General features: G+C 44.2%; 1 protein-coding gene across 1 annotated transcript in view; it reads right to left on the minus strand.

Annotated features, from left to right (window-relative positions):
• The window catches only part of dner (delta/notch-like EGF repeat containing), a 303,208-nt gene that overhangs the window by 175,904 nt on the left and 100,278 nt on the right, over positions 1-27,026 (minus strand). The window contains exon 2 of the mRNA XM_059993998.1: positions 3,902-4,204. Coding sequence (XP_059849981.1) covers positions 3,902-4,204 — 303 coding nt within the window. The remainder of the gene's footprint in view (positions 1-3,901; positions 4,205-27,026) is intronic.

The raw sequence follows: 27,026 nt of genomic DNA on the forward strand, positions 1-27,026 counted from the left end.
ATCCTTGGCAGAAAATACCCTTCATTCTGTGACAAGTTTGAGCAACAAAATCTAATACCAGATGAAGCTGTAAGTTTCACAAAGACACCAAGTTGGAGCCAAACCGAAGATAGAACATATTTTAAATAAGAGTGGTACAGAGCAGGGCAACGTCTCAAGTGTTGGAAGTTAAAATGAAACTGCTGCAGCAAAAGTTTCAAACTGTGGAAGCACCAGTGCCCTTGAATGGAAAAGCCTCAAAATGGTACTGGATACAGCCCAGTCCATCACAGATAAAGCCCTCCCCACCATTGACAACATCTACATGAGTGCTGTTGCAGGAGAGCAGCAGCCATCATCAGCGACCCCAGTCAGGCTCCTCTGAATCAGCATGGATAACTTCACTCGCCTAACACTGAACCAATTCCATAGCCTTTGCACTCACTTTCAAGGACTCCACAACTCATACCCTCAATATTATTTATTGCTAATTTATCTACTAATCTATCTAATTTATCAAATTTATCTATTTATGACACAAAATGATGATGATGATTTATCTATTATTATTATTATTTTGTGTTTCTTTTTGATTTGCACAATTTGTTGTCTTTTGCATGCTGGTTGCTTGTCCAAATTTGCTTGTGTGTAGTTTTTCATTGATTCTATCGTGTTTCATTGTCTTTGCTATGGATGTCCACAAGAAATTAATTTCATGGTTGCATATGGTGACGTATAGATACTTCGAAATTTAATTTACTTTGAACTTGAACTTTGAACCATACAGCTAACCAGAAAGAAAATGATGAAAGCTTGCTATGCAGGGAATGGTTGCAGAAAATTGCTTTGTTAAAATTTGATGCTGGCTTCCTTCAAGGCGATTGTCAAGGATTGCCATGAATATCAGAATCTATTTCTTTAAATGTCAGGATGTCATTTTCATCGGGAATGGGACTAAAGCGGCTGCAGCATCAGCACTAGAAATGAGCCACGGCATAGAAGGGGAAGAAATTGATATTATAGACAGTTTATTCAAAGATAACACAAACACATGACCAATATCTTTGCTGCTGTTTGTGTGTGGGGGGGGGATGAGGGGGCTTTGGGGCTCTAATGATTTTTCTGTCATTCGTTCTTTGGGGTTCTCTTCTGTTTTTGAGGATGTCTGCGAAGAGTAAGAATTTCAGGTTTTATATTGTATATATTCTCTGATAGTAAATGGAACAATTGAACCACTGAACCATTGAAGGTAGTTACTGCACCCAAGTTGGCAAAATGATACAAAAGAGGATGAATAAGCAAGCAGAAGATCGAATGAACAAAGGACAATTGTGCATGAGAGTCCTCCCTGGACTACAGGAAATGGGAACAGTATGGTAGCCTCAAGACTGGAAATAAGTCCCCGTCCACAGGGATCACTGTCTCCTACCACAGAGGGCTCTGACCAGGACTCTGGCTTCTGCTCTGATTCTTCCTTTACTGCCCCTTACAGCTAACTCCACTCATCCCCATGCCTAAATCTAAACCTGTCCCCCAAAATCATCCCTACGAACTTAAAAAAAAACAACCAAGCCAGAGCTACGACCTTGAGGCACATTACAGCACAAAATAATGCTATGCCATCAAGAAGCAGTTGCAGATTTTCACAGCCTGCTCGCCTCAGTGGAAAGGGAGTCATCGGACACAACAGATACTAGAAGCTGGAGGAGAAAGTAAAATTTTGGAGGAATTCAGTATCTATAGAAGGAAATGGACAGTCAAAACCCTTCATCTAGACCAGGGCTTCCCAACCTACTTTAGGCCAATAGCCTTACCATTAACCAAGGGGTCTGTGGACAGCAGGTTGTGAACAGACATGAAAAAAATCTGCAGGTGCTGGAAATCCAAGCAACAGAGACAAAATACTGGAGGAACTCAGCAGGCCAGGCAGCAACAGTGGAAAAGAGTAAACAGTCCACATTCTGGGCCAGGAACCTTCATCAGTACTGGACCCCTGATCTAGACCTATCATCCAGTTAAAGGACTTGACCCAAAATGATGATTGTCCATTTCTCTCTATGGATTGTTCCTGACCTTCTGAGTTCCCGCAGCATCTTGCTTGTTGCCTCAGTGGAACTGCAGAAGTACATATGTTCACAGTAATTGGATTATGAATACCATTCATAAGCTGAACTTGTGGAGAGAATATAGAGGGGATGTTCTGTGTCCCTCTAAATGATGTACATTAGAACCTTACACATGGTTAAGTGTCTGGTCTAATTGTATATCCAGAATAGATTTCCTGGGTGTAACAGAATGAGAACAGAGTATCTGGTAGATTTTGGACATTTAGTTACTAAGCCAAATCTCAGGATATACAGCTTGTTACTTTTGTTTGAAGACTCCAGTTTTAATGGAGTGGGGACCAAATGTTTTCTAATGCTCCAACTATTGCCTCACTTTAGGACGTGCTTCTTGGAGGAGACAATACAATAACTAACAGAAGCAAGTAAGTTGAGCAATGAAGCATTGTTCCAGATTGTCCGATAAAGTTCTCTCCACATCAAGTGTCAGATCATGTGAAGGTTATTGTCATTTAACATGTATATGATGTATCTAACCATATTATGTATATACAAACTTGTAGAAAGGAGACAACATTTCTTCGAACCGGGGGTAAAGCACAGTAGTACACATAACACACGATAACTTATGAAGGTAAGGATGAGATCTACAGATGAATTACACATAAATAACAAACTAAAGTGCATTAATACTTTAATGGTACAGAACATTAATATTTTAAGGTACAGAACAGATTAACCAGTGATATTTTGAATACGATGCAGCTGGGAGTCCAGAAGCCTAATAGCCTGGGGGAAAAGACCATTTCTCATCCTGACCTTTTATATACCTGCCCTGTTGAGACCCTTTAGGATTGTATTCTATAGTTAAGTTGCTGCTCACTCTTTTTAAACTCCAATCGTCCTTCCTAGTAAGACAACTCATGTATGCCAGGTCCTAATCTAGTCAACCTTCTCTGAGCTGTGATTCAGAAACATAAAATATAGAACAGTATGGGCCCTCCAGCAGGTGATGTTGTGCCAACCTTTATAAAACTGCTCCACAATCAATCTAACCCTTGCCTCCTGCATAACACATATCCCTTTATTTTTCTTTAATTCATGAATCTTATAAATGCCTCAATATACCTGCCTCTGCAGTCACACTCTGTGGTGCATTCTAGGCATCACACTCTGGTGTGTAAAAAAACTACCTCTTGCATCTCCCCTAAACTTTCCTCCACTCAGCTTAAATGGATGTCTCTGGTATTGGACACTGCCACCCTGGGTATATGGTACTGACTGTCCACTTTCAACAGTATGCCCCTCACAATCTTACACACCTCTGTCAAGTTACCCCTCATTCTCTGTCACTCCAAAGACAAAAGCCCTAGCACACACAAACTTTCCTCATATGATATATTCTCTTACTCAGGCAGCATCCTGTTAAATCTCACCTGCACCCTCTCTGTGGATGTTAACTCCTGTCAAGTACTGTTGTGTATCCAGTTCCTTTAAATTATAATTTAGAGGATCTTTGTTAAAATGAAGACTGCCTTTTGCCCCTGCCTCATTTTACATTGATTATTTATTTGAGTGCACAAATATAGCATCCCTGATAAACAGATTGATCTTAATGTATACTGGTAGGTGGCTTTCTTTCAAGTGGGGAAACAGCTGAATCCATTTCTGAAAACAGTACAATGGTACAGAAAGATACACTGGGTGAATCTACAGACACCCTTTCTAGGTATTAGATTCTGGAATTTTCCTGTGTTACCTGGAGTGAGGACATCATTGTAAAAGGTGAATATGTGTCTCAAGAAATAATTCTGACCAGAAATTCTATATGTATTGAACTTAGCATGAAGTTTCCTTACCTCTCCGAGGTCCCAAGTTAGGTTTGCAACAATATGCCCCTTTGCTGGCTGCCAAGAGGACAACGTAGTTGTTTGCCATGAGGACGGGGACGAGGTTGCGTTGGGAAACATTGATGTTGAGACTGGCTCAGGTTGCCATGACAGTGGCGTAGACTCTGTCCAGACAGGGGCAGGAGTACTTTGTGGAGGCTGGGCACAGTTTTCACCTTGATAGCCTTCTTCACAAATACAAACATAGCCATCAATGTGGCTGCTGCAGTTGCCATGGTGACAGGGATTGCTTGCACATTCATCTATTCGATCCTGGAAACAAAAAAAAAGACCATGAGGATTACTTATGTTTATTCAGCCTGTTGGAGTTAGGTTTGCTTTTCCAGCCACAAGAATATGGGTCAATCCTTGAAAATACTTGTATATGCATTAACTTCCCTTCAATGATCAAAATACAACATATAATATGCACAACGTCCCCAATTGAAAGTAGCAGCAAGCTGCATATTCCCAGGCATCTTTGATGCTTTTGTGTAAATGCTCACTGGGAGGCAGTTTGGGACTAATTTTGCCTTCAGTTTTCTATCTGTTCCTGAGCTGACTACCTCCCATCGACAACACAGCTTCTAAGGCAGTCATCACAAAAGGAGTTCTTTTAGTCACAGCTCTGCATGACGCAAGGCTTTAGCATGTCAAAACACCGTCCCATCATCCCATTCGACGCTGGTAGAAAAATTACTCAGCTGAGGTGTTAATGATAATGCTGAGACTACATCCGCTGATGAGGCATCCGTCAAGCGGTAGGCTGTGAGACGATTTCTACCGAAGAACAAGGTTAACTAATGTATTATTAGAGAATCGTTCAACGCATAAAAATAAAAAGCAATATTGATGTTTAAAATGAGTAGAGGCCTGTGTATGAATCTATTTTTTATTTTGTACACCCATCCACTAGAGGGCATTCATCACAACACAACAGCGCCAGCTCTTCATTGGTTATCACATCTCTTATCTCTTAGTCTGAATGAAATGCTGCACAAAATGCAATCTGACTCTTTCCAACATCGACAACAAAACCAAAAAGGTAGCGATGCTCAAAACTGAAAATATACTTGTTTCTCTCTCCATATATGCTGCCTGGCATGCTTATTATTTCTGTTTTTATGACTGATTTCTGGCAGCTGTAGTATTTTTGATATCCCATTTACAAATTCAATTTAACTGGAGGCTGTCTTCCAGATTACAAATGGTAGTCAAATTTGCACTGATGCATCACCATTTGTTTGTGGCATCTGATTTCTTGTGTTTCATCTTTTGGTTTCAGTCAAAGGGAAGGAAATGTCTGGTTATACCACATCTGATCTGATTGTACAGAATGACTGTAACATACATAGAGTTATACAATGAAGAAAGAAGCCCTTTTGTCCACTGAGTCCAACCACAGGGCACCATCTGTATTGATCCTACAATAGTTCGATTTTTCTTATTCTCCTCAGATTCCCCTCAGCTCTCTGCAAATTCTACCACTCATTTTGACACTAGGAGCAATTTACAGTGGCTAATTAACCCACCAAACGGTGCATCTTTCAGATACAGGAGGAAAGGCAGGCAACCAGATGAAACCCACACTATCACAGTGAGGACGTGCAAATTGTACACAGACAGAACAAGATCAGGGCTGAACCAAGATCAGTGGAACTGTGAAACAGCAGGACTACTAGCTGCTCCTCTGTGCCATCCCACTGTGGAAGTGACAGATCTTCAGTGGTCCTGAAGGTACTAAATCTTGAGCTTGTCATTTGAAACTGAATCAGACTTAATATCACTGGCATATGCCGTGAAATTTGTTGTTTAGCAGTAGCAGGACATTCCAATATATAATAATTAAAAAACTATAAATTACAATAATAAATATATATATAAAATTCAATTAAATATGTAGTGCAAAAAAAGAAAAAAATAGTAAGGTTGTCGACATTGGTTCATTGTCCATTCAGAAATCTGATGACGGAGAAGAGGCTCAAACAAAACTGGTCTCACACATTCAATGGCACAAAAGATTCTGCAGATGCAACACACACAAAATGACAGAGGAACTCAGCCGGTCAGGCAGCATCTATGGAGGGAAATAAACAGTCTGATAAATGATCTCAGCTCGAAACGTCAACTGTTTATTTTCCTCCACAGATGCAGCCTCAGCTGTTGAGTTTGTCCAGCATTTTGTGTGTGGTTGCTTATGCAATCAGTGATTTGCCCTGGTGATCACATTCCTGGTGTTACATCTCAGACGATACAGGACCATCTCCTTCAAAGTGATGACCATGCGTTCTGGTGTTCATCTTGTGTTTCTTCTCCTTCACTTGTTTGGACCACAATGTAGCACACTCGAGTTCACCAAATCATGCCTGCCCATCAATTGTTAACAGCTGCCTATCCTGCAGCATGTGCGGAGCTTTCTGGTAACGATGCAAATTCCTAAATTCTTAATTTCACTTTGTGTCATAATTTTCACACCTTGGACCGTCCTTTTCACCAACCCATTTGACTCTGGGTGAAGAGGAGCTGCATGTGCAAACTTGATTCTATTCATAGAACGTAGAACATTACAGCACAGGAAAAGGCCCTTCAGCCCATAATGTTGTGCCTAGCCAATTAAATAAATAATCAACTGGATAACTAAGGTAATCTCTTTTGCTTACACAATGCGCATATCCTTCCATTTTCCTCACGTTCAAGTGCCTATTGAAACATCTCTTAAAAGTCTCTCACAGTTCTGCCTCTGACACCACTTCAGGCAGCGCAATCCAGACACTCACCACTCTCTGTGTAAAAAACTGGTCCCTCATATCTCTTCTAAAATTATCCACTCTCATCTCAAATGCAAGCTTTATAGATCAAGGTCTCCCAACTTTTTTTATGCCATGGACCCCTACCATTAACCAAGGGGGTCCATGGACTCCAGGCTGGGAACCCCTGTTCTATAGGATCTCAACGATGTTGCCACGATTCCAGCGGTGACAATTCATCACCACAGCTCACTAACCCTAACTTTAACCGTACATATTTGGTATGGGGCAGGAAACCGGAGCAACCAGAGAAAACCCATGTGGTCACCATGACAACATGCACACTCCTTACAGGCAGTGGTAGGGACTGAACCCTGTCTGGTGAAAGTGGCACTGTAGAGCGATGTGCTAACCACTACGCTACTGTACTACCCATCTCTCAGCTCTCCAGCGATGCTGACATTGCTTCCACTCTTTCAATTGCCTCCAACTACTTGTCTATTCAATGGCTACTAAACTTCTGACTACTTCCTTATACTCATTTGCACTATAATCCAGTGCAAATAAGATGAAATGCAATTAGTACTTGTTGTGATTTAATATTTCAGTAATGATTGCATAATATTGTAAATATATTGTTTGATTAAGCACTTGTTGTTTGCTAACATGATTCGTTACAGGTTATATATAAAAGTATGTGAATGGCGTACGTCATTATGTTACCATGTCATAAGTATGGGCCTTACTAAAAGTAAAACTAAATGTAAACAACTTATCCTCAGCTCTGAGTTTTTCTTTCAATTAATTTTATGTTTTGGAGTTACAAAACATAATACTTAAAATGAGATAAATAAGAACCCAAGACAATAAGAAATAGAGGTAGGATTACAGGCTTTAAATCTGTTCTGTCATTCAATAGGATTACAGATGATCTGAATTGGCTTCAATTCCCCATATTGCTTGCTCAACCCCTGCGAGATCAAAAGCTTCTTCTCTCTCTCTCTTCTAGACTTTACTGTATTAATTAAGTAACAGTCTCTCTGAGGTAGAAAATGAGAAGATTTACAACACTCAGAGATGAAATTGTTTATCATCTCTGCCTTAAATGGCTAACTGGTTATTGTGAAGCAACTCACCCCCCCCCCACCCAGGTTCTAAATTTCCCCACCATGGGAAACAATCTCTTTGCATCCAAGTTTGTCTCCTCAGATATTACAAATCTCAATAAAATCACTTTCCATTCCTCTCAGCTCCCATGAGTACAGCCCAACCTGCTCAATCAAAGTTCAAAGTTTATTTATTCTCAAAGTATGTATACCTCATACAACCTTGAGCTCTGTCTCCTTACACGCAACCATGAAAGAGACCTAACAGAAATCATTAAAAATGAAAAAAAAAACATCAAACACCCAGTGTACAGAGAGAAAGAGAAAAAACTAATAATGCAAACAATAAAAGCAAGCAAACAGCATTCAGAACTGAAGTTCACAAAGCCAGGCGGCACCACAGTCGATCCAGAAGTCCACTAGTTGCAGGCCACAGTCTCACTCCAGCACAGGGATGAGCAAACCCCATGAGACAGTGAACCAAAGTGAATCCCTTGCCTCCAATCCCGACGCTCTGACCAGTTCACTCTGGCCCGGTGCTTAAGTTGAGCGAACCTCAGGTCGTTCCTCATTCCCTGCCACTTCAATACACCCTCAAGCTCAGGCTCCGCCACTTTGATTCAGCCAGTGCCCAACCTTTCCAATTCAGCTCAGCTCTTAGATCAAGCAAAACTCAGATCATTCCTCAACTTTACTTCACATCAGCTCCACCGCGTGGAATTCCCTCCAACTCCGCCCCAGCAACACTGACCTGGACATGCAACCATACTGCTTCTCTGAGACCCCAACCCACACTGCTAAAATGCAGGTTGTAAAGGTGGTTCAGCTCAGCTTCGACTGGGAAGCCACAGGCCACTGTCTGTAGTGATCGTTTACCAGAGGAAGTGCGAATAGCAAAGTATTTAGTTGCTTTCTCTGTTTCATTGGCCACCAACAAGTAGTCACTGAACTTCTGCAGGGCATCTTAAATCGGCATCCTACATAATCAAACCCATTCAGGCCAGAAATTAAATAAACTTCTTTTGAACTGCCTGTAAAATAAATGTACCCTTTGTCAGATAAAGAGGCAAAAACTGCATGCATCACACCCAAGTGTGGCTTCACCAGAGTCCCACCCTGTTGTAGCAAGTCTCCCCTATTGCTACACTCTAACCCCTTTGCAACAAAGGTTTTTTGTGTTCTTAATTACTTGTATTACATACTTGCTAACTTTTTTCAGTTTCATGAATTAAAACCATATCTCTCCATAAAGCAATTGTTTCCATTTAAACACTGTTCTACTCAATGTTTAATTTCTATGCTTCCTGTTCAAGAGGATTATCTTGCATATTTCCACATTTTTCATCTGTCAAATTTTTACTCCCTCACTGCACTCTCTTTACAATTTGGTTTCCTACTTACTGATGTATTGTCTATAAATATAGCTTCAATGCACCTAGTGTCTTTATTTAAGGTGCTCCTGCTCTGATACTTAAGTATTCCATTAGTTACAGCTCACCAATCTGAAAATGTTGAAGAGGACATTGACCAGGGAGGGGAAGGATTGAGTTCTCAGTGGCCTACACAGCAACATAGATAGGACCTAATAAGAGGTTCTCCTGTCAGACAATGAGCAGCTAGTGTCTATGTTAAAAAGTGGAATGGCAATGAGTCATGTAACAATTATAAGGTCAACAAGGTTGAATGGCTGAGAGCCTCCTTCAAAGTTGAGTGTAGGGGAAATGGGATTTAATTGATGAACCATTTGCTGTAGTACTGGGGAAATATGGAGTTGTTTTACTGGGTTGGATTTCACTTAAATCAGGTCAGAACGTATCCTTGTGAACAGAATAACTAGGGCTGTAGAGAGGACAGAACTAGATAGCACTGGGAAGAATTTCCAGGAGAGGAAATTCAAAAAGTGCAAGAGAGTATACAATGTAAAATTGCATAGTCGTAATATAGGTAATGGTAACTGTAAGATCAATGTGTTTAAGGACAACCAATGGATATAAAAAAAATATAATAATAAAATAGGATGAAAAAAAAAGGAATTTGGTTTGATGGCCATAACAGAGATGCAGTTGGAAGGTGATTCAAGGATTGGAACTAAGTACTTTTAGGTACTTTATATTCTGGAAGTCTACAAAAAAAAGACAAAGGAGGTGGGAAAACTCTACTAATGAAGGAGAGAACAGTTTAGTTCAAAGCACCTTTGCTGGGAATGCCAGTTGGCATGAACCGTGAACCATCTACTAGCCTCCCGCTCGCTGCTGTCGGGTTTTATATTCTGTGTTTCTCCCTCCTCTTGTTTGCACGACTCTTGTTTTTGCAAATGGGGAGAGGTTGTTTTCTCTTTGAACAGGTTCCATGGTTTTCTTTGTGTTGTGGCTGTTTGTGGGGAAGATAAATCTCAGGGATGTGTACTGCTTACACACTTTGATCATGAATGTACTTTGAATCCTTTGGAATCAGTTTGAGTGTGGGTAAGAGAGAGCAAGGGAAAGAAGCTCTGCTGAGGATTGCCTGTGGCTTCTAACAGCAGAGGATGGAGGGGTGTTGCTAAAAAGATGCAGCAAAATCATGGATGATTTAACCTTTGTAAAGAGTGACAAATCAAATTGTTAAGAGTTGAAGATGAGTTCATAGAGTTAAGAGAATGAATGATTTAACTGTCAACCTGGCATTCTAAATCAGGAAGACCAATTCTCTAAGGCTGTCATTTTGGTTTATCATCCATAGCATGGAGATGTTACACGATTCATAGAATTATAGAAAAATATAGCACCAAAATGGGCCCTTTCACCTACTCTTCCATGCTGACTATGAGGCTATTCTACACTAATCCCATTTCCCCACAATTTCCCCAGTATCCATCCAATCCTTTGCTATCCATGTACCTCCCCAAAAGCTTTTGAAACATTGTAATAGCATCTGGTTCCACTTCCTCTGTTGGCAGTTCTTTCCAAATACTCTCCACACTCCATATGGAAATTACTCCTCAGAAATCCTTTAAACTTCTCCCTTCCCATCTTCAACATGGGCACCATAATCCTTGAACATCCTACCTTAAGACAAAGGTTCTGATGATGCATGGCTCCACAATTTTGTAAACCGCTATATGGTCAACCCTCAACCTCTTACATTTCAGTAAGAGTAAAACTAGCCTATCAAATTCCTGCTTATAACTCTTCATTCCAGGTAGCATCCTTGGGAATCTCTTATGGGCTCTCTCTAGTTTTACTACATCCTTCCTGAAACATTAAAAATACATAAGAAGCTTGTGATGGTTGAGTGCAAGGTTGAACACTTGATTCCATGACCTTCCATCACCAACTAACATGAAATATGTCTCATACAATCTGTTTTTCATCCACTCTCAGTTAATATTACAGTTTGACACTACAGAAAGCTGGTCACCAGTTTGAAAATAAGAGCATTGTGAGGAAAATATAATGTCTTCTGCTCCTAATTTTAACATTAGTATAAAAATGTTGTCACTGCACTGAGGCAGGTCAACTCAGTACTATCAATTATTCTAAATTAATTTTGCTATTGAATATATCATTAAGTGAGACTGATGACTTTAAACTATTTTAACCTTAAACAGCAAACAAAACATAATTTTATTTAAGCATGAAGTGCAGGTTAAATAGTACTCATTCTTTTTCATTCCTGATTTCTTTCTCTTCCATTAACTATATTCTGCTCCAATTCCCCATCTGAGCTCTTTCGATTACGTTTTTTTTTGGAGCCCTGCACACAATTTCTCTATTTTCTTGTGCCCTGCTTCCTCCCATTATTTCTCTTCCATGCTTTCCCTGTTTCACAGTTTGCAGATTATTACAGATCCAATTAAGTGTAAATAAATCTTAGTAAGGTTGCAGTGGCATCATAACCGAGGGCATGAGACTAGATTTATAATAGTTAGACATTCAAGTTTCTGTTCATTTGGAGGAATTGTACATGAGATAACCACTGAGTCCTTTTTATCTGCAGCAACCTGCCATTGACTGAGCTGGGTTTCATTGCCAGAAGTCACTTTAACAAAGCAAGGTCATCTGTATGATTCAGCTTCCAGTTCTGCCATGCGACTGATATTGCTGTGGCAACCGTCACGTGGACACAGATGGGACTATTCTACCTCTAAGTACCTCAGAGTCAACAATACATGTTCAAAAGCATACACCGACAAAAATGCATGAAGTTCTTTTTATTAAAATGTAATACTAAAATTTGTATATGTTAAATTGGGAGTTTACGTTCACAGCCCAAAAATGTTACTGAACACAGGCTGGGGCAACACGGTGAAATGCCACCTCAAGGCGTTGCAATTGATTTTAACTCTCTAAGTGGTACACTTCTGAAACCAAACCCAGTCTTTTACAGAATTTAAGCATGTGTGAAGTTACTTTACTGCAGAGAATAAATTTATCTTTCAAAATAACAGAATAAAAAAAAACCATGGCTGTATAAGTGTTAGAATTCTGTGCCTCTTCCAAAGTTTCCAGTTCTAAAAATACAACCTAACAAGATTGCTTCATTAAAAGAAGATCTATACAGTTATCCTCCATTCACTTCATGGCTCTGCTCAGTGCATGGGCCAGATTTCAGCAATGCATGCAAGAAATCAGACGCAGACAAGCCCAGAGATTCAATGACATAAACCTAGGCTTACTCTACAATGTAATACACAACCAGTGCAAGGAGTTACACAGAATTCTGTGCTGTACAGACACAGTGTTATTTCTCTCCATTGCTGAGTATATGTATGTTAGGTGAGATGCCTGTGCAGTGCTAAAGAACTGTTCTGTCTGTACAGGATGGGGGGGACTGTTCTGTCTGTGCAGGACTGGGGGGGGGGACTGTTCTGACTGTACAGGATGGTGGGGACTGTTCTGTCTGTGCAGGACTGTGGGGGACTGTTCTGTCTGTGCAGGACTGGGGGGGGACTGTTCTGTCTGTACAGGATGGGGGGGACTGTTCTGTCTGTGCAGGACTGGGGGGGACTGTTCTGACTGTACAGGATGGTGGGGACTGTTCTGTCTGTGCAGGACTGTGGGGGACTGTTCTGTCTGTACAGGATGGGGGGGACTGTTCTGTCTGTGCAGGACTGGGGGGGACCGTTCTGACTGTACAGGATGGGGGGGGACTGTTTTGTCTGTGCAGGACTGTGGGGGACTGTTTTGTCTGTACAGGATGGGGGGCATTGTTCTGTCTGTGCAGGATGGGGGGGGACTGTTCTGTCTGTACAGGATGGGGGGGACTGTTCTGTCTGTGCAGGATGGGGGGGACTGTTCTGTCTGTACAGGATGGGGGGCACTGTTCTGTCTGTGCAGGATGGGGGGGACTGTTCTGTCTGTACAGGATGGGGGGGGGACTGTTCTGTCTGTGCAGGATGGAGGGGACTGTTCTGTCTGTACAGGATGGGGGGGACTGTTCTGTCTGTGCAGGATGAGGGGGACTGTTCTGTCTGTACAGGATGGGGGGGGACTGTTCTGTCTGTGCAGGGTGGGGGGGGGGGGGCGACTGTCCTGTCTGTACAGTAGTGAGGGACTGTCCTTTCTGTGCAGTGCTGAGCAAATGTTCTATCCATGCAGCACTGACAGACTGTTCTGTCTGTGAATTTCTGAGGGTTTGTGTTGAAGAGTTGGTCTCAATTCTTTTGTGTATTACCAAGGGAGTGCTGCAAAACTGGCCCAGATTTCTTCACTGAACCAAAGGTGTGCTGCATTGTCAGAGATACAGTTTCTTGAATTTGATGTTAAACCAGAGAACTGGCTGTACTCTCAGGTGAATTGGAATGAACTCAATGGAAAGAACAGCACGGAGCTACCCATGTTGTCCCGTACAATGTTCATCCTTGAAAGTCACAGAAAACAAACATTAAGCTGACATTTGTGGGGCCTTACAATGCACAAATGGGTTCCGCATTTGCTGCAGTACATTTAAGGACAGAAATGCCAGAAGTAGTCAGGAGGTAGTCAGCCTGCAGTGTTAATCAGATCTACAATCCATCATTAGGACAGAGAAAAAAGGAAAAAACAAATTAGTTGTAAGCTTATAGAAGTTGTGAAACTACTGGCTGGACAATTAGAATATACACTCAGTGTCCACTTTATTAGGTACTCCTGTGCACCTGCTCGTTAATGCAAATAGCTAATCAGCCATTCATGTGGCAGCAATTCAATGCATAAAAGTGTGCAGACATGGTCAAAAAGTTCAGTTCAGACCAAGCATCAGAATGGGGAAGAAATCTAATCTAAGTGACTTTGACTGTGGAAAGATTGTTGGTGCCAGACTTGCGTATCTCAGAAACTGCTGATCTCCTGGGATTTTTCTCTAGAGTTCCTGGAGAATGGTGTGAAAAACCAAAAAAAAATCTAGTGAGGGGCAGTTCTGTTAGTGCGAAGAATGGCCAGACTGATTCAAGCTGACAAGAAGCCGGCTATAGCTGAAATAACCACATGCTATAACAGTGGTGGAAGAGCACTTCTGAACACGTAACACATTGAATCTTGAAGTGGATTGGCTACAGCAGCTGAAGACCAGTCCTGTACGTGACAAAGTGAACACTAAGTGTATCTGAGAGTATTAACGTTGTCCACGGGACCATGACACTGAGCTTCCAGTCCTGCCCCTGTTGCAACCAAGTCTCACTAAAGGCTACATAGTCAAAATTCCATGTTCTGATCCATGCTCTAAGCTCATCCGCCTTTCCTGCAATGCTCTTTGCTTTGAAATATACGCAGCTCAGAACATTAGACCCACCATGCTCAGCCTCTTGATTCCTGACTATGTATGTAGGTTTAACAACATTTTCTCCATAACCACTCCACCTTCTGTTCTGGCACTCTAGTTCCCATCCCCCTGCAATTCTAGTTTAAACACACATCCCTAACAGTGCAGCACTAGCAAACCATCTGTAACAGATATTTGCTTCGGTCTCATGTTTGCTAAGCTTCCTATCTAAACAAAAGCAGCTGCCATTTGTAAGATCAAAAGCAGATGTAAGTAAGCTTCCAACTAACAGCTTGTTTAACTTCTATTTGTAAGTGGAAGTCAGTCTTCAGTTCTTAAAATGTAAATGGACAGCAGCTTGAAGTTTTTAAAAAATTACTCTCTATCGAACAGCTTTGCAAATAGACTCTGTATTTTGAAGGTGCTCAGTCTGTAAAGAGTCATTGCACTCACTTTATTATTGTTCAAGATTAGAGAATAAGATAACAGGTTGTTTCTAACAGTCAAGCTTACTCTTAAGTTGCTTAGCTGAATGCAGCTTGCAGAAGCAGATGACTAATATAATTTAGCATATCGATAACTGATGCGGAAGGGTTTTTGCACTCTAAAGTTAGCTCTACAACATTAATGATCCACATCTCTGAAAATGCTTTTAAACTATTTGTGTTCAAAGGATATCTGAGGAAATATCACATGCTTGTGAAGTCACTCAAGTGGGAGAAAATGGTTATAAATTCACTGGGGAGAAGGTGCTTGGGAAGCTGAAAAGTTTGAAGATACAGTGGATGAGTCATCTGGAACAGGTGGTCTATACTCCAGTGTTTGGAATAAAGTGGTTGAAGAGATTGTAGAGGCATCAGTAATGATCTTTCAAGAGTCACTAGATTCAGGAATCATTCTGGAAGACTGGAAAATTGCAAATGTCACTCCAAGAAGGGAGGCAGCCAGAAATAAGGAAATTGTAGGCAATTTAGCCTGACAGAGGTAGGGAAGCTATTGGAGCCAATTGTTAAGGATGAACTTTTAGGGTACTTGGAGATACATGTTAAAATTAGGCCAAAATCAACATAGTTCCCTTCAAGGAAAATCTTGTTTGACAAATCTATTGGAATTCTTTGAGGAAATAGCAGGCAGAATAGACAAAGGAGAATCAGTGGATGTTGTGTACTTGGATTTTCAGAAGGCCTCTGACAAAGTGCTTAACAAGATAAGAGCCCATGGGGTTACTGAAAAGGTCAGTTTGGGACCACTTCTTTTTACGTTGTATGTCTATGATTTGGATGATGGAATTGATGGCTTTGTGGCCAAGTTTGTGGATGATACAAGGACCGGTGGAGAGGCAGGTAGCGTTGAGGAAGCGGGGGGGCTATAGAAGGACACAGACAGATCAGGAGAATGGGTAAGGAAGTGGCAGATGGAATATAATGCAGGGAAATGTATGGTCTGCACTTTGGAAGAAGGAATACAAGCATAAATGGGCAGAAAATTCAAAAATCCAAGGTGCAAAGGGACTTGGGAGTCCTCCTGAAGGATCCCTAAAGGTTAATTTACAGACTGAGTGTGCAGTGAGGAAGGCAAATGCAATGGAAGCATTCATTTCAAGAGGACTACAATATAAAAACAAGGATGTAATGCAAAGGCTTTATAAGGCACTGATGAGGCCTCACTTAGAGATCAGTGAGCAGTTTTGGACCCCTTATATAAGAAAGGATGTGCTGACCTTAGGTGGGATTCAAAGGAGGTTCACGACAACGATTCCAAGAATGCAAGACTTATCATATGATGAATGTTTGATGGCTCTAGGCCTGTACTAACTGGAATTTAGGAGAATGGGTGGGAGTGGGCAGGGGAAATCTCATTGAAACCTATTGAATGATGAAATGCCTGGATAGAGAGAACGTGTAGAGGATATGTCCTACAGTGGTGTGTCAAGGATAAGAGGGTGCAGTCTCAAAATAGAGGGATGTCCATTTAGTTTGGAGATGAGGAGGAATTTCTTTAGGCCTGTTGGCCAGAAAGAACGACAGTCTACAAATCAGTGAATTTGAATGAATCAAGGACAGTGTGATGCACCATCAATAACTCACACTGAGACGTAGGCGAGATATCGGCTTTTATTGACTGGAAGAAGGAACCAGGAGTGAGTGTCTATCATACAAGGTCCTGGAGAATGAGGCCGAGCGTCAGGCCGCAGGTCTCCTTTATACAGGGGCCTGTGGGAGGAGCCACAGGAGCAGTCAGCAGGGGCGTGTCCCGACAGGCACACAGTTCACCACATTCACCCCCCCTTCGTTTGAAAAAGTCCTCATGTAGCGAAGGTTCTTACAAGTCAAGCCGATCAGGCGGTCGAATCTGTCGCTGCGATCTACGTAGCACCGGCTGTGACCCCATAGGTGCCGGCAACATTGGCGATTGCACAGGGGACGGGGGTTGCGCGTGTTCTTGCCCACTAGGCGCCGGTGATCCCTCATGCATGTGCGAGGCGCCTGGTATAAACGCGTACGAAACGCCCGGTATACAAGTGTCGTGAGGAGTCTGTGTAGGGCCTGGTGCGTACGGTGTCACCTCTGGTGCAGGGTTCACAGCTACCGGAGAGCCTTCAGGGTAGTGGTCTGCTGCACCTGCGGGTGCCAGGTCGCGGATGGAGACCGTATCCTCCCGCCCATCAGGTAAGACCACGTAAGCATACTGGGGGTTCGCATGGAGAAGGTGAACCCTCTCCACCAGCGGGGAGTATTTATTGCTCCTCACATGTTTCCGGAGCAGCACAGGCCCCGGGGACGTCAGCCAAACTGGTAGGGTGGTCCCAGTGACAGACTTCCTGGGAAAAGAGAATAGGCGTTCGTGAGGGGTGGCATTGGTGGACGTACATAACAGAGAGCGGATAGAGTGCAGTGCCTCAGGGAGGACCTCCTGCCATCGAGAGACCGGCAACCCTTTGGACTTAAGGGCTAAAAGTGTGGCCTTCCACACTGTGGCATTCTCCCGCTCTACCTGGCCATTACCCCGGGGATTATAACTCGTGGTCCGACTGGTAGCAATGCCCCTAGCTAGCAAGTACTGGCGCAGCTCCTCACTCATAAAGGAGGACCCTCTATCACTGTGGATATAGCAGGGATACCCGAACAGAGTGAAGAGCTGGCGCAGGGCTTTTATGACGGACGTGGCAGTGGTGTCGGGGCAGGGGATGGCAAAGGGGAACCGTGAGAACTCGTCAATAACACTGAGAAAATAGACATTGCGGTCAGTGGAGGGAAGGGGGCCCTTAAAGTCAACACTCAGGCGTTCAAAAGGGCGGGTGGCCTTGACAAGTTGTGCCGTGTCAGGACAGTAGAAGTGCGGTTTGCACTCGGCACAAATTTGGCAGTCCCTGGTCATCGTCCTGATGTCCTCCAGGGAGTACGGCAGGTTCCGAGCTTTCACAAAATGGTAAAATCGGGTGACCCCCGGATGGCAAAGTTGTGCATGAAGGGCGTACAGCTGGTCGAGCTGTGTGCTAGCACATGTTCCCCGGGATAGGGCATCAGGGGGCTCATTGAGTCTGCCAGGCCGGTACAGGATATCATAGGTGTAGGTGGAGAGTTCTATCCTCCACCGCAAAATCTTATCATTTTTGATCTTGCCCCGCTGTTGGTTGCTGAACAGGAACGCAACCGAGCGCTGGTCGGTCAGCACAGTGAATCTTTTGCCAGCAAGATAGTGCCTCCAGTGCCTAACAGCCTCCACTATGGCCTGGGCTTCTTTCTCCACCGCGGAGTGCCGAATTTCAGAGCCTTGGAGGGTGCGAGAAAAGAATGCTACTGGTCTGCCTTCCTGATTAAGGGTAGCAGCCAGAGCGAAATCGGAGGCATCACACTCCACTTGGAAGGGAGCGGTCTCGTCCACTGCATGCATCGTAGCTTTGGCAATGTCCGCTTTAATGCAGTTGAAGGCCGCGCAGGCCTCAGCAGAGAGGGGAAACGAGGTAGACTTGACCAGGGGGCGAGCCTTGTCTGCGTAATGGGGGACCCATTGGGCGTAATAGGAAAAAAACCCCAGGCACCGTCTGAGGGCCTTGAGAGTGGTGGGAAGAGGGAGCTCTAACAGGGGGCGCATACGTTCGGGATCAGGCCCAATAACCCCGTTTTCCACGACATACCCAAGTATAGCAAGGCGGGTGGTACCAAAAACACACTTGTCCCTGTTATAAGTAAGGTTCAGAGCTGCGGCCACTTGGAGAAACCGTTGGAGGTTGGCGTCGTGATCTGGCCTGTCATGACCACAGATGGTGATGTTATCCAGATAGGGAAATGTGGCCTGCAGTTGGTACTGGTCCACCATCCGGTCCATTTCCCTCTGGAAGACAGAGACACCATTCGTGACACCGAAAGGGACGCGCAGGAAGTGATAGAGCCGGCCGCCCGCCTCGAAGGCGGTGTAGGGGCGGTCCTCTGGGCAGATGGGGAGCTGGTGATAAGCGGATTTCAGATCTATTGTCGAGTACACCTTATACTGAGCAATCTGGTTGACCATATCCGCGATGCGGGGTAGGGGGTATGCGTCAAGCTGCGTAAACCTATTGATGGTTTGACTATAGTCCACCACCATCCTATTTTTCTGCCCAGTCCGAACAACAACCACCTGGGCCCTCCAAGGGCTTGTGCTCGGCTCAATGATCCCCTCCCTGAGCAGCCGCTGCACCTCCGACCGAATGAAGGCCCGGTCCCCCGCGCTGTACCTCCTGCTTTTGGTTGCCACAGGTTTACAGTCGGGGGTCAGGTTGGCGAACAGCGGTGGGGGAGGGATCTTGAGAGTGGAGAGGCTGCAAGTGTCGGTAGCGCAGCTGTTGGCCTGGTTCTGGATGGGATGTGTGTGTCCGTGTGTGTGTGTGGTCAGTAGCGGGGTATGTGAAGAAGTCCCACAAAACTGAGGATTCTTGACAGTGAGTGGTGGGAGGGGCCCGTCGTATACCATAGTCACACTTTCGAGATGGCTCTGGAAGTCCAGCCCCAATAGCACAGGTGCACACAGATTAGGCATGACCAGCAGTTCAAAGTCCTGATATACTGTGCCTTGCACCACCAAAGTCGCTACACAACCCGCCCGGATGTCTGCGGACTGCGACCCAGAGGCCAAATGGAACCTCCGACTGACCGGCCGCGTTGCAAGTCCGCAGCGTTGCACTGTGTCCGGGTGAATAAAACTCCCAGTGCTGCCCGTGTCAAACAGGCATCCAGTCCAATGCCCCTCCACCTGGATGTCCATCATGGACCTTGCAAGCTGGTGTGGGGCGCTTTGGTCGAGAGTCACAGTGGCCAGAGTTGGATCGCCGTCGGGGTACCCGGTCAGCATCGGAGGGTCGGGGGCGGGGCGTGCTGACGTCGACAAAGATGGCCGCTCACATCTGGGGTACCCGGTCAGCATCCGAGGATCGGGGGCGGGGCGTGCTGACGTCGACAAAGATGGCCGCCCACATCCCGGCATGCAAGATGGCGGCCCCCACGTTTCACCCGCAGCGCTGCACTCCGCTCGAGGTTGAGACTTACAGACCTTGGCGAAGTGGCCCCGCTTTCCGCAGCTGGAGCAGGTCGCTTCTCGCGCTGGACAGCGTTGTCGAGGATGTTTCTTTTGGCCACAGAAATAACAAGGCCCGAGTTTCTTACGGGCCACAGCCGTGGTCTGGGTCGGGGAGCTCGTGGAATCGCGACTGGCGGCGGCGTTGGCGAATTCGCTCCCGGGAGCCGGCGGTGGCGGGGTCTGAGGCGTCCACGAAACCGGCGGGGAATCGCGCGACTGGACAGCGTCGGCGTTATGCCGCGCAGCTTCTAGAGCGTTGGCCTTCTCTATCGCCGAGCTTAAGGTAAGATCCGAGTTCTCCAGCAGCCGCTGGCGCATGTACACTGACCTCAGTCCCGTCACAAAGGCGTCTCGCACCAGCAGCTCCGCATGCTGTTCTGCCGTGAGCGTCTTGCAGTCACAAGCTCGGACGAGTGTCTGTAGTGCTCGGAGAAACTCAGCGCACGATTCGCCAGGCCGCTGTTGCCGGGTAGCTAAGCGATGTCTTGCGTAGACGGTGTTCACCGGCCGCAGGTACTGTCGTTTGAGGGCGTCCAGTGCCCCTTCGTAGGTCGGCAGGTCCCGGATAAAGGAGTAAACTTTGGGGGTGACCCTCGAGAGTAGGATTCTGTGCATAACGGCGGGTTCAGTCGCACGAAGCTCCGCCAAGTACGATTGGAAGCATGCAAGCCAGTGTTCAAAAGCGAGAGCTGCGTCAGGGTCTTGAGGGTCCAAATCCAACCGGTCCGGACGCAAAACGGGTTCCATGTTTTAAAACTTCCAGTCAATAAAATTGATGCACCATCAATAACTCACACTGAGACGTAGGCGAGATATCGGCTTTTATTGACTGGAAGAAGGAACCAGGAGTGAGTGTCTATCATACAAGGTCCTGGAGAATGAGGCCGAGCGTCAGGCCGCAGGTCTCCTTTATACAGGGGCCTGTGGGAGGAGCCACAGGAGCAGTCAGCAGGGGCGTGTCCCGACAGGCACACAGTTCACCACACAGTGGAAGCAGACAGACAGCTTAAATGTCTTTGTTGTTGCTGTGTGCTGAGGAATGGAGGCAGCCATTTTGTGAAGACACTCTATTTTCCATTTTGCGAACTTGACATGCTTGGCTTGATCAATGTTTTAAAGAAGACACAATGATGCTTCAGGTAATCTGCTGGACTGAAGATCATTTCCAAATAAGAAGTTATTTGTGGGATGTTCTTTGGCTGGATATAACATGCAGGATAATGAGTGTTGGGGTTGGTGCCTGCCTGGAGTGTTCGAGCTCGTTGCTGATTGAGAACAAAGAGCCATAGATTTTCGACTGTCACTTGATGGGAAGACAGCAATAAATGGATGCTGGCTTGGAGCAGAGCCAATAACATGTTAAAGGACAGACACATGACCTATGGTTAAAGACCATATTTGAATTGATAACGAACGGATATAAAAGTAGATGCTTCGTGTATGCTGGCAGCAGTAGCTTCAAAGAATAACCATTGCAGATACAAGCGTGAGCAACCCTGTGTGAAACACATGGCAAGTGAATCGGGAATATGAGGAGCGCCTGGCCAGCTTAGATTCCTTTGCCTGGTTAATACCTTTGCTATTCTTTGACTATTCAGGAGAATCAGGGATGCTTAGCAGGTGTGCACACAAGGTATTTAGTGTATGAATTCATGTACTTGTTAGTTTAAACAAAAAAGGTACTTGTCGGTAAATACGGATCTCTCTGTACCTCGCTGATCATTGTTATAAGAGGTAATTCTTACAACAGACCATAAGACATAGGAGCACAATTAGGCCATTCAGCCCATCAAGTCTGCTCCACCATTTCACCATGGCTGATCCATTTCCCTGGCAACCACATTCTCCTGCCTTCTCCCCGTAATCTTTCAAACCCTGATGAATCAAAAACCTATTAAACTCTACCTTAAATATATACCTGATGAGCTGGCCTCCACAGCTGCCTGTGGCAATGAATTGCACAGATTCACCACCCTCTGGCTAAAGAGCATGCAGAGTGGGGTGGGGTGGCTCTGTTGGTAAAAAAAATGAAATCAAATCCTTAGGAAGAGGTGACAATGGACCAGAAGATGTAGGATCATTGTGGTTAGAGTTAAAGAATAGCAAGACTAAAAAGACCCTAATGGGAGTTATACACAAGCTTCTGAATATGGGCTACAAATTACAATGGGAGATAGAAAAGGAATGTCAAAAGGGCAATGTTACAATAGGCATGGGGATCTCAATATGCAAATAGATTGGGAAAATCAGGTTGGGGTTGATATTGGATACTAAGAGAGAGAATTTGTAGAATACCTATGAGATGGCTTTTTAGAGCAGCTTGTGGTTGAGCCCACTTGGGGAAAGGTTATTTTGGACTGGATGTTGTGTAATGAATGGGATTTGATTAAGGAACTTAAGGTAAAGGAACCCTTAGGAGACAGTGATCATAATATGATATAATTCACCCTGCAGTTTGAGAAGGAGAAGCATAATTCAGATGTATCAGTATTATAGTGCAGTAAATGGAATTACAGAGGCATGAGAGTGGAGCATGACAAAGTTGATAGGAAAGGGACACTAGCAGGGATGACAGCAGAACAGCAATGATTGGTGTTTCTGGGGGGAGATTCGGAAGGCACTGAAAAGAAACATCCTGAAGATGAAGAAGTATTCTAAAGGGAGGATGAGGCAACCTGGGCTGACAAGGGAAATCAAAGACAGCATAAAAACTAAAGAAAGGACTTATAGCAAAAGTTAGTGGGAAGTTAGATGATTGGGAAGCTTTTAAAACCAACAGAAGGCAACTGAAAAAACCACAAGGACTGAAAAGATGAAATATGAAGGTAAGCTAGTCAAAATGTACCAAATGCCCCTGCTCACTTCTTTTAAACACTACCTCCCTCTATGCTATCCAACATCTCCTCAGGAACTATAGCATGCAAAATGTACTCGCTGCTTTTAAACTCTCTCACCCTCTATGCAATCTAATGTCTTGTTGAGAACTGTGATGCGCAAAAGTCATTCTAATTTTATACACATATATTCAGCAAGACATAACATGACAATTGCAATGCACATGAGGAATTCTCGTCAAGAAATTTTAATGAGCCACAACTTTCCAAGGATGTCCCAATCACATGTCAGAACCTGGAAACATCAGTAGTGCCATAGACCCACTGTTACTGAATGGGCAAAGGACCTGTGTTGCCTGACTAGGATGGCATGTTTATAGGAGTGGGATGAGGGGAGACTGGCAGTTGAAAGTTTAGTGGGATCTGGGTTAGGATTGGTGGGGCACCTGGAAGGTAGGTGGCTTGTAGTGGGGTAGGGTTGACGAGGAGGTTGGGAGGGGTCATTCAGTATTCCTGTCTCTATGAAGACCTGCCTAAAGTGGATAACAGGGGCGTATTGAGTCAATGACCAGCTTGGGGGTAGGTGAATTTGAAAGTTTGCTCCATTGATTGTATTGGGGGTGAAGGAATGTGAAGGAGGATGGAAAGATTGCTGGGGTGATTTATGGGGAGGAGGAATCTGGTGTGAGATTATAGGGTTTGAGCTCTGGAACTTAGAGGTCAGGGTCAGAAGCAGTAGGGGAGCTTGGCAGAAATTCAGTGGAATCAGGGTGTCAGTTGGTGCTAGAGGGGTGGTTCCCCACAAGAAAAGCACAAGTCTAGGATTTGTTATGGAACTAGTGCATCAGGACACCACAAAAACATTAGACACAGAGCTCATTCACATCACAGAGTCTGCTCCACCATGGGTTGATTTATTTTCTCTCTCAACCCCCCTCTCCTGCCTTCTCCCCATAACCTTTGAGGATGCTACTAATCAAGAATTTTGCTTTAAATTTACCCAACTACTTGGCTCCACAGTTGTCTCTTGCAGTGAGTTCTGCCGATCCACCACTCTCTGGCTAAAGAAATTCTTCAGCAGCACTTCTGAAGAGTCATACTTTTATTCTGAGGCTCTGCCCTCTGGACCTAGATTCACCCACTATTAGAAACATCATTTCCTTGTCCACTCTGTCTAGGCCTTTCTATATTCGCTAGTTTTCAGTGAGATTCCCTCAGCTCCTCATTCTTCTGAACTCCAGGGAGTACAGGTCCGGAGCCATCAAATGCTCCCTTCATGTAAACCTCCTCTGGACCGTCTCCAATGCCAGCCTTTCTTAGACAACGGTTACAATACTGTTCACAATATTCAAATGTCATCTGTCCAACGCCTTGCTTTTATACTCTAGTCCTCGGGAAATGAATGCTAACATGCATTTTCTTTTCTAACTACCAATTCAACCTGCAAGTTAACCTTTAAGGAACATTGCACTGGGACTCCCAAGTCCCTCTGCACCTCCATGTTGTTCCAGAGTTTGCAGTGATGGCTTTCTCTCAGGGAGGCTTAGCTTAGTTTTTCTCACAATTAATTGGAAGGAACCTTGCACACCAGCAGTGTCCTGTTACATATCTAATGGAGGCCACATTAACACACTTCAAAAATCTGCTCAGGTGAATTTCCTGAGTGATATTAATTGATCTGAAAATGGGCACAATCATGTTACACTCTGTACTGTCCATTTTCAACCATGTCGCACTGAAGTTCACAGTCCTGACACAACCTACATTGCAATCATTACTTATGCACTGGGTTTTTATGAATTTCATATTTATTTCAACATCTGTGCTTTTCCAGTTCTGGGTTTTAGGTTATCTCCACTGGAATCACTCTACTGCCACTGGCTTTGCTGTCAGGTGTCAAGTCTCTAAAGTCTACCAGTGGAGGAGGGATTTACTGTCTAGGCTGGTGAATTGCTTTGTCCAGGGTGGCATTGAAGATCTTGATCGTCATAAAGCTGCACTCATCTAGGAAAGTGGAGAGTAGTCCATCACTCTTCTGACTTGTACTAAAACTTGAGATGGTGCAGCCTAATTATTCTGCAGATATTTTTGTTCCTAACTATTTTTACGTTTACCTCACACGGCTACCCCTGAGTTTCCTGCAGAGAACACGCTTTATAGGTTAGAGCATTCATAACCATGTCTACTGTCTTACCAGTGCCGCTTCCCACCTCCAGCACTAAACTATACCTCAAATCCTCCCAAATAGCAGGTATCTTGGGGTTGCTTTTAATTGTCATCATCATCACAAGTGTATAGAGGACTTTCTCCTTACGCACTTTAACGAAGCTTGCCTGAAATGTGGGCAAAGCCTGCCCTTATAATTTTTATTTGGTTTTCATGAATATTTTAAATTCATAAATATTTTTATTCCGGTATCCTCTCTCCCTCTCTTAAAAAAGGATTATCCTCCGCTACCCACAAAACCCTATCACTATCGAGCTCAGAATTACACTTTACGACCTCTGCACTGCAATCTTTCTCCTTAATTTTTCACAGAATTTCCATTCCTTTTCCATCACTCATGCTGATTTTCCTCTCCTAATTCAGTAATAATTTAGATGACACAGCTTCAAGGCACATGGCTTTCTGTTAAGAACACCTTCCCTCGTGCTCAGAGCTTCCCAAGCCTGCACGGACATCGATCAGGAAGAGAAATACAACTTCAGTTCAGGCGATGCCAACCTTAGCTTGAGCATTATAGACTTTTATTTAAGGAACAGATTTAAACTTCTCAGAAAAGTTTGCAGTCCTACTACATCATAAGTTCCTCATAAAATAACTTACATGTTTAAACTTAGAAGACAACATGCTGGACTGTCATCGTGGTAGCAGAGAAGTTAGCACAACGCCATTTACAGCTCGGGGTATCAGAGTTTGAAATTCAACTCCGGCAACATCTGTAAGGGGTTTGTACATACTCCCCATGACCGTGTGGATTTCCTCCCACAGTCTAAAGATGTACTGGTTAGTAGATTAATTGATCATTGTAAATTGTCCTGTGATATAGTTGGGGTTAAATAGGTGAGTTGCTGGGCGTCTCAGCATGGCTGGAGCTAGAAGGACCTGTTCTGTGCTGTCCCTCTAAATTAGATTAGATTAAACTCAACTTTATTGTTATTGTGCCAAGTACAGATACCAAGCCAAATGAAATGCAGTTAGCATCTAACCAGAAATGCAAAGGATAGTGTTGTTTACAAAATAACTGCAAATAAAAAGCAAGTGCTACAGCACACAAATATAAAAGTACTGAGACAGTACAATATGGGTGCAATACTGCTTAATGCTGTGATGTGAGGTTCAGCAGGGTCACAGCCTCAGGGAAGAAGGTCTTCCTGTGCCTGCTGGTGTGGGAGCGGAGGCTCCTGAAGCGCCTACCGGATGGGAGGAGAGTAAAAAGTCCAAGGTTAGGGTGAGGTGCATCCTTGATAATGCTTCTTGCCCTGCCCAGGCAGCGTTTATGGTACATGTTCTCAATGGTGGGCAATTGGGTGCTGATAATCCGCTGGGCGGTTTTCACCACCCGCTGGAGTGCTTTGTGGTCCGATACGGGACAATTGCCATACCACACTGAGATGCAGTTGGTGAGTATGCTCTCAATGGTACAGCGGTAAAAGTCCGTCAGTATCCTGGGACAGAGGTGAGCTTTCTTGATGCTCTGCAGGAAATAAAGGCGCTGTTGTGCCTTTTTGATCAGGATGGAGGAGTTCAGGGACCAGGTGAGATCCTCAGAAATGTGGACACCAAGAAATTTAAAGCTTGACACACACTCCACTACAGCTCCGTTGATGTAGTTGGGGACATGAGTGTGGCTCCTAGCATGCCTGAAGTCCACAATGATCTCCTTGGTCTTCTGGGTGTTAAGGGCCAGGTTGTTGTCAGCACACCACATGGCCAGGTGCTGGACCTCGTCCCTGTAGGCTGTCTTGTCATCCTCTTTGATCAGGCCAACCACCATGGTGTCGTCTTAATTATATATAATTACATATATATTGTAAATCATTCCTTAGTGTAATGTTTAGTAATCCAGGAATCTTCTTCAAACACAGTTAGGCAACCTTTTGGTAATTTATACCAAGCTATTTATTTCTAC

Source organism: Hypanus sabinus, chromosome 2 (genome assembly GCF_030144855.1).
Source record: "Hypanus sabinus isolate sHypSab1 chromosome 2, sHypSab1.hap1, whole genome shotgun sequence".
NCBI lineage: Eukaryota > Metazoa > Chordata > Chondrichthyes > Myliobatiformes > Dasyatidae > Hypanus > Hypanus sabinus.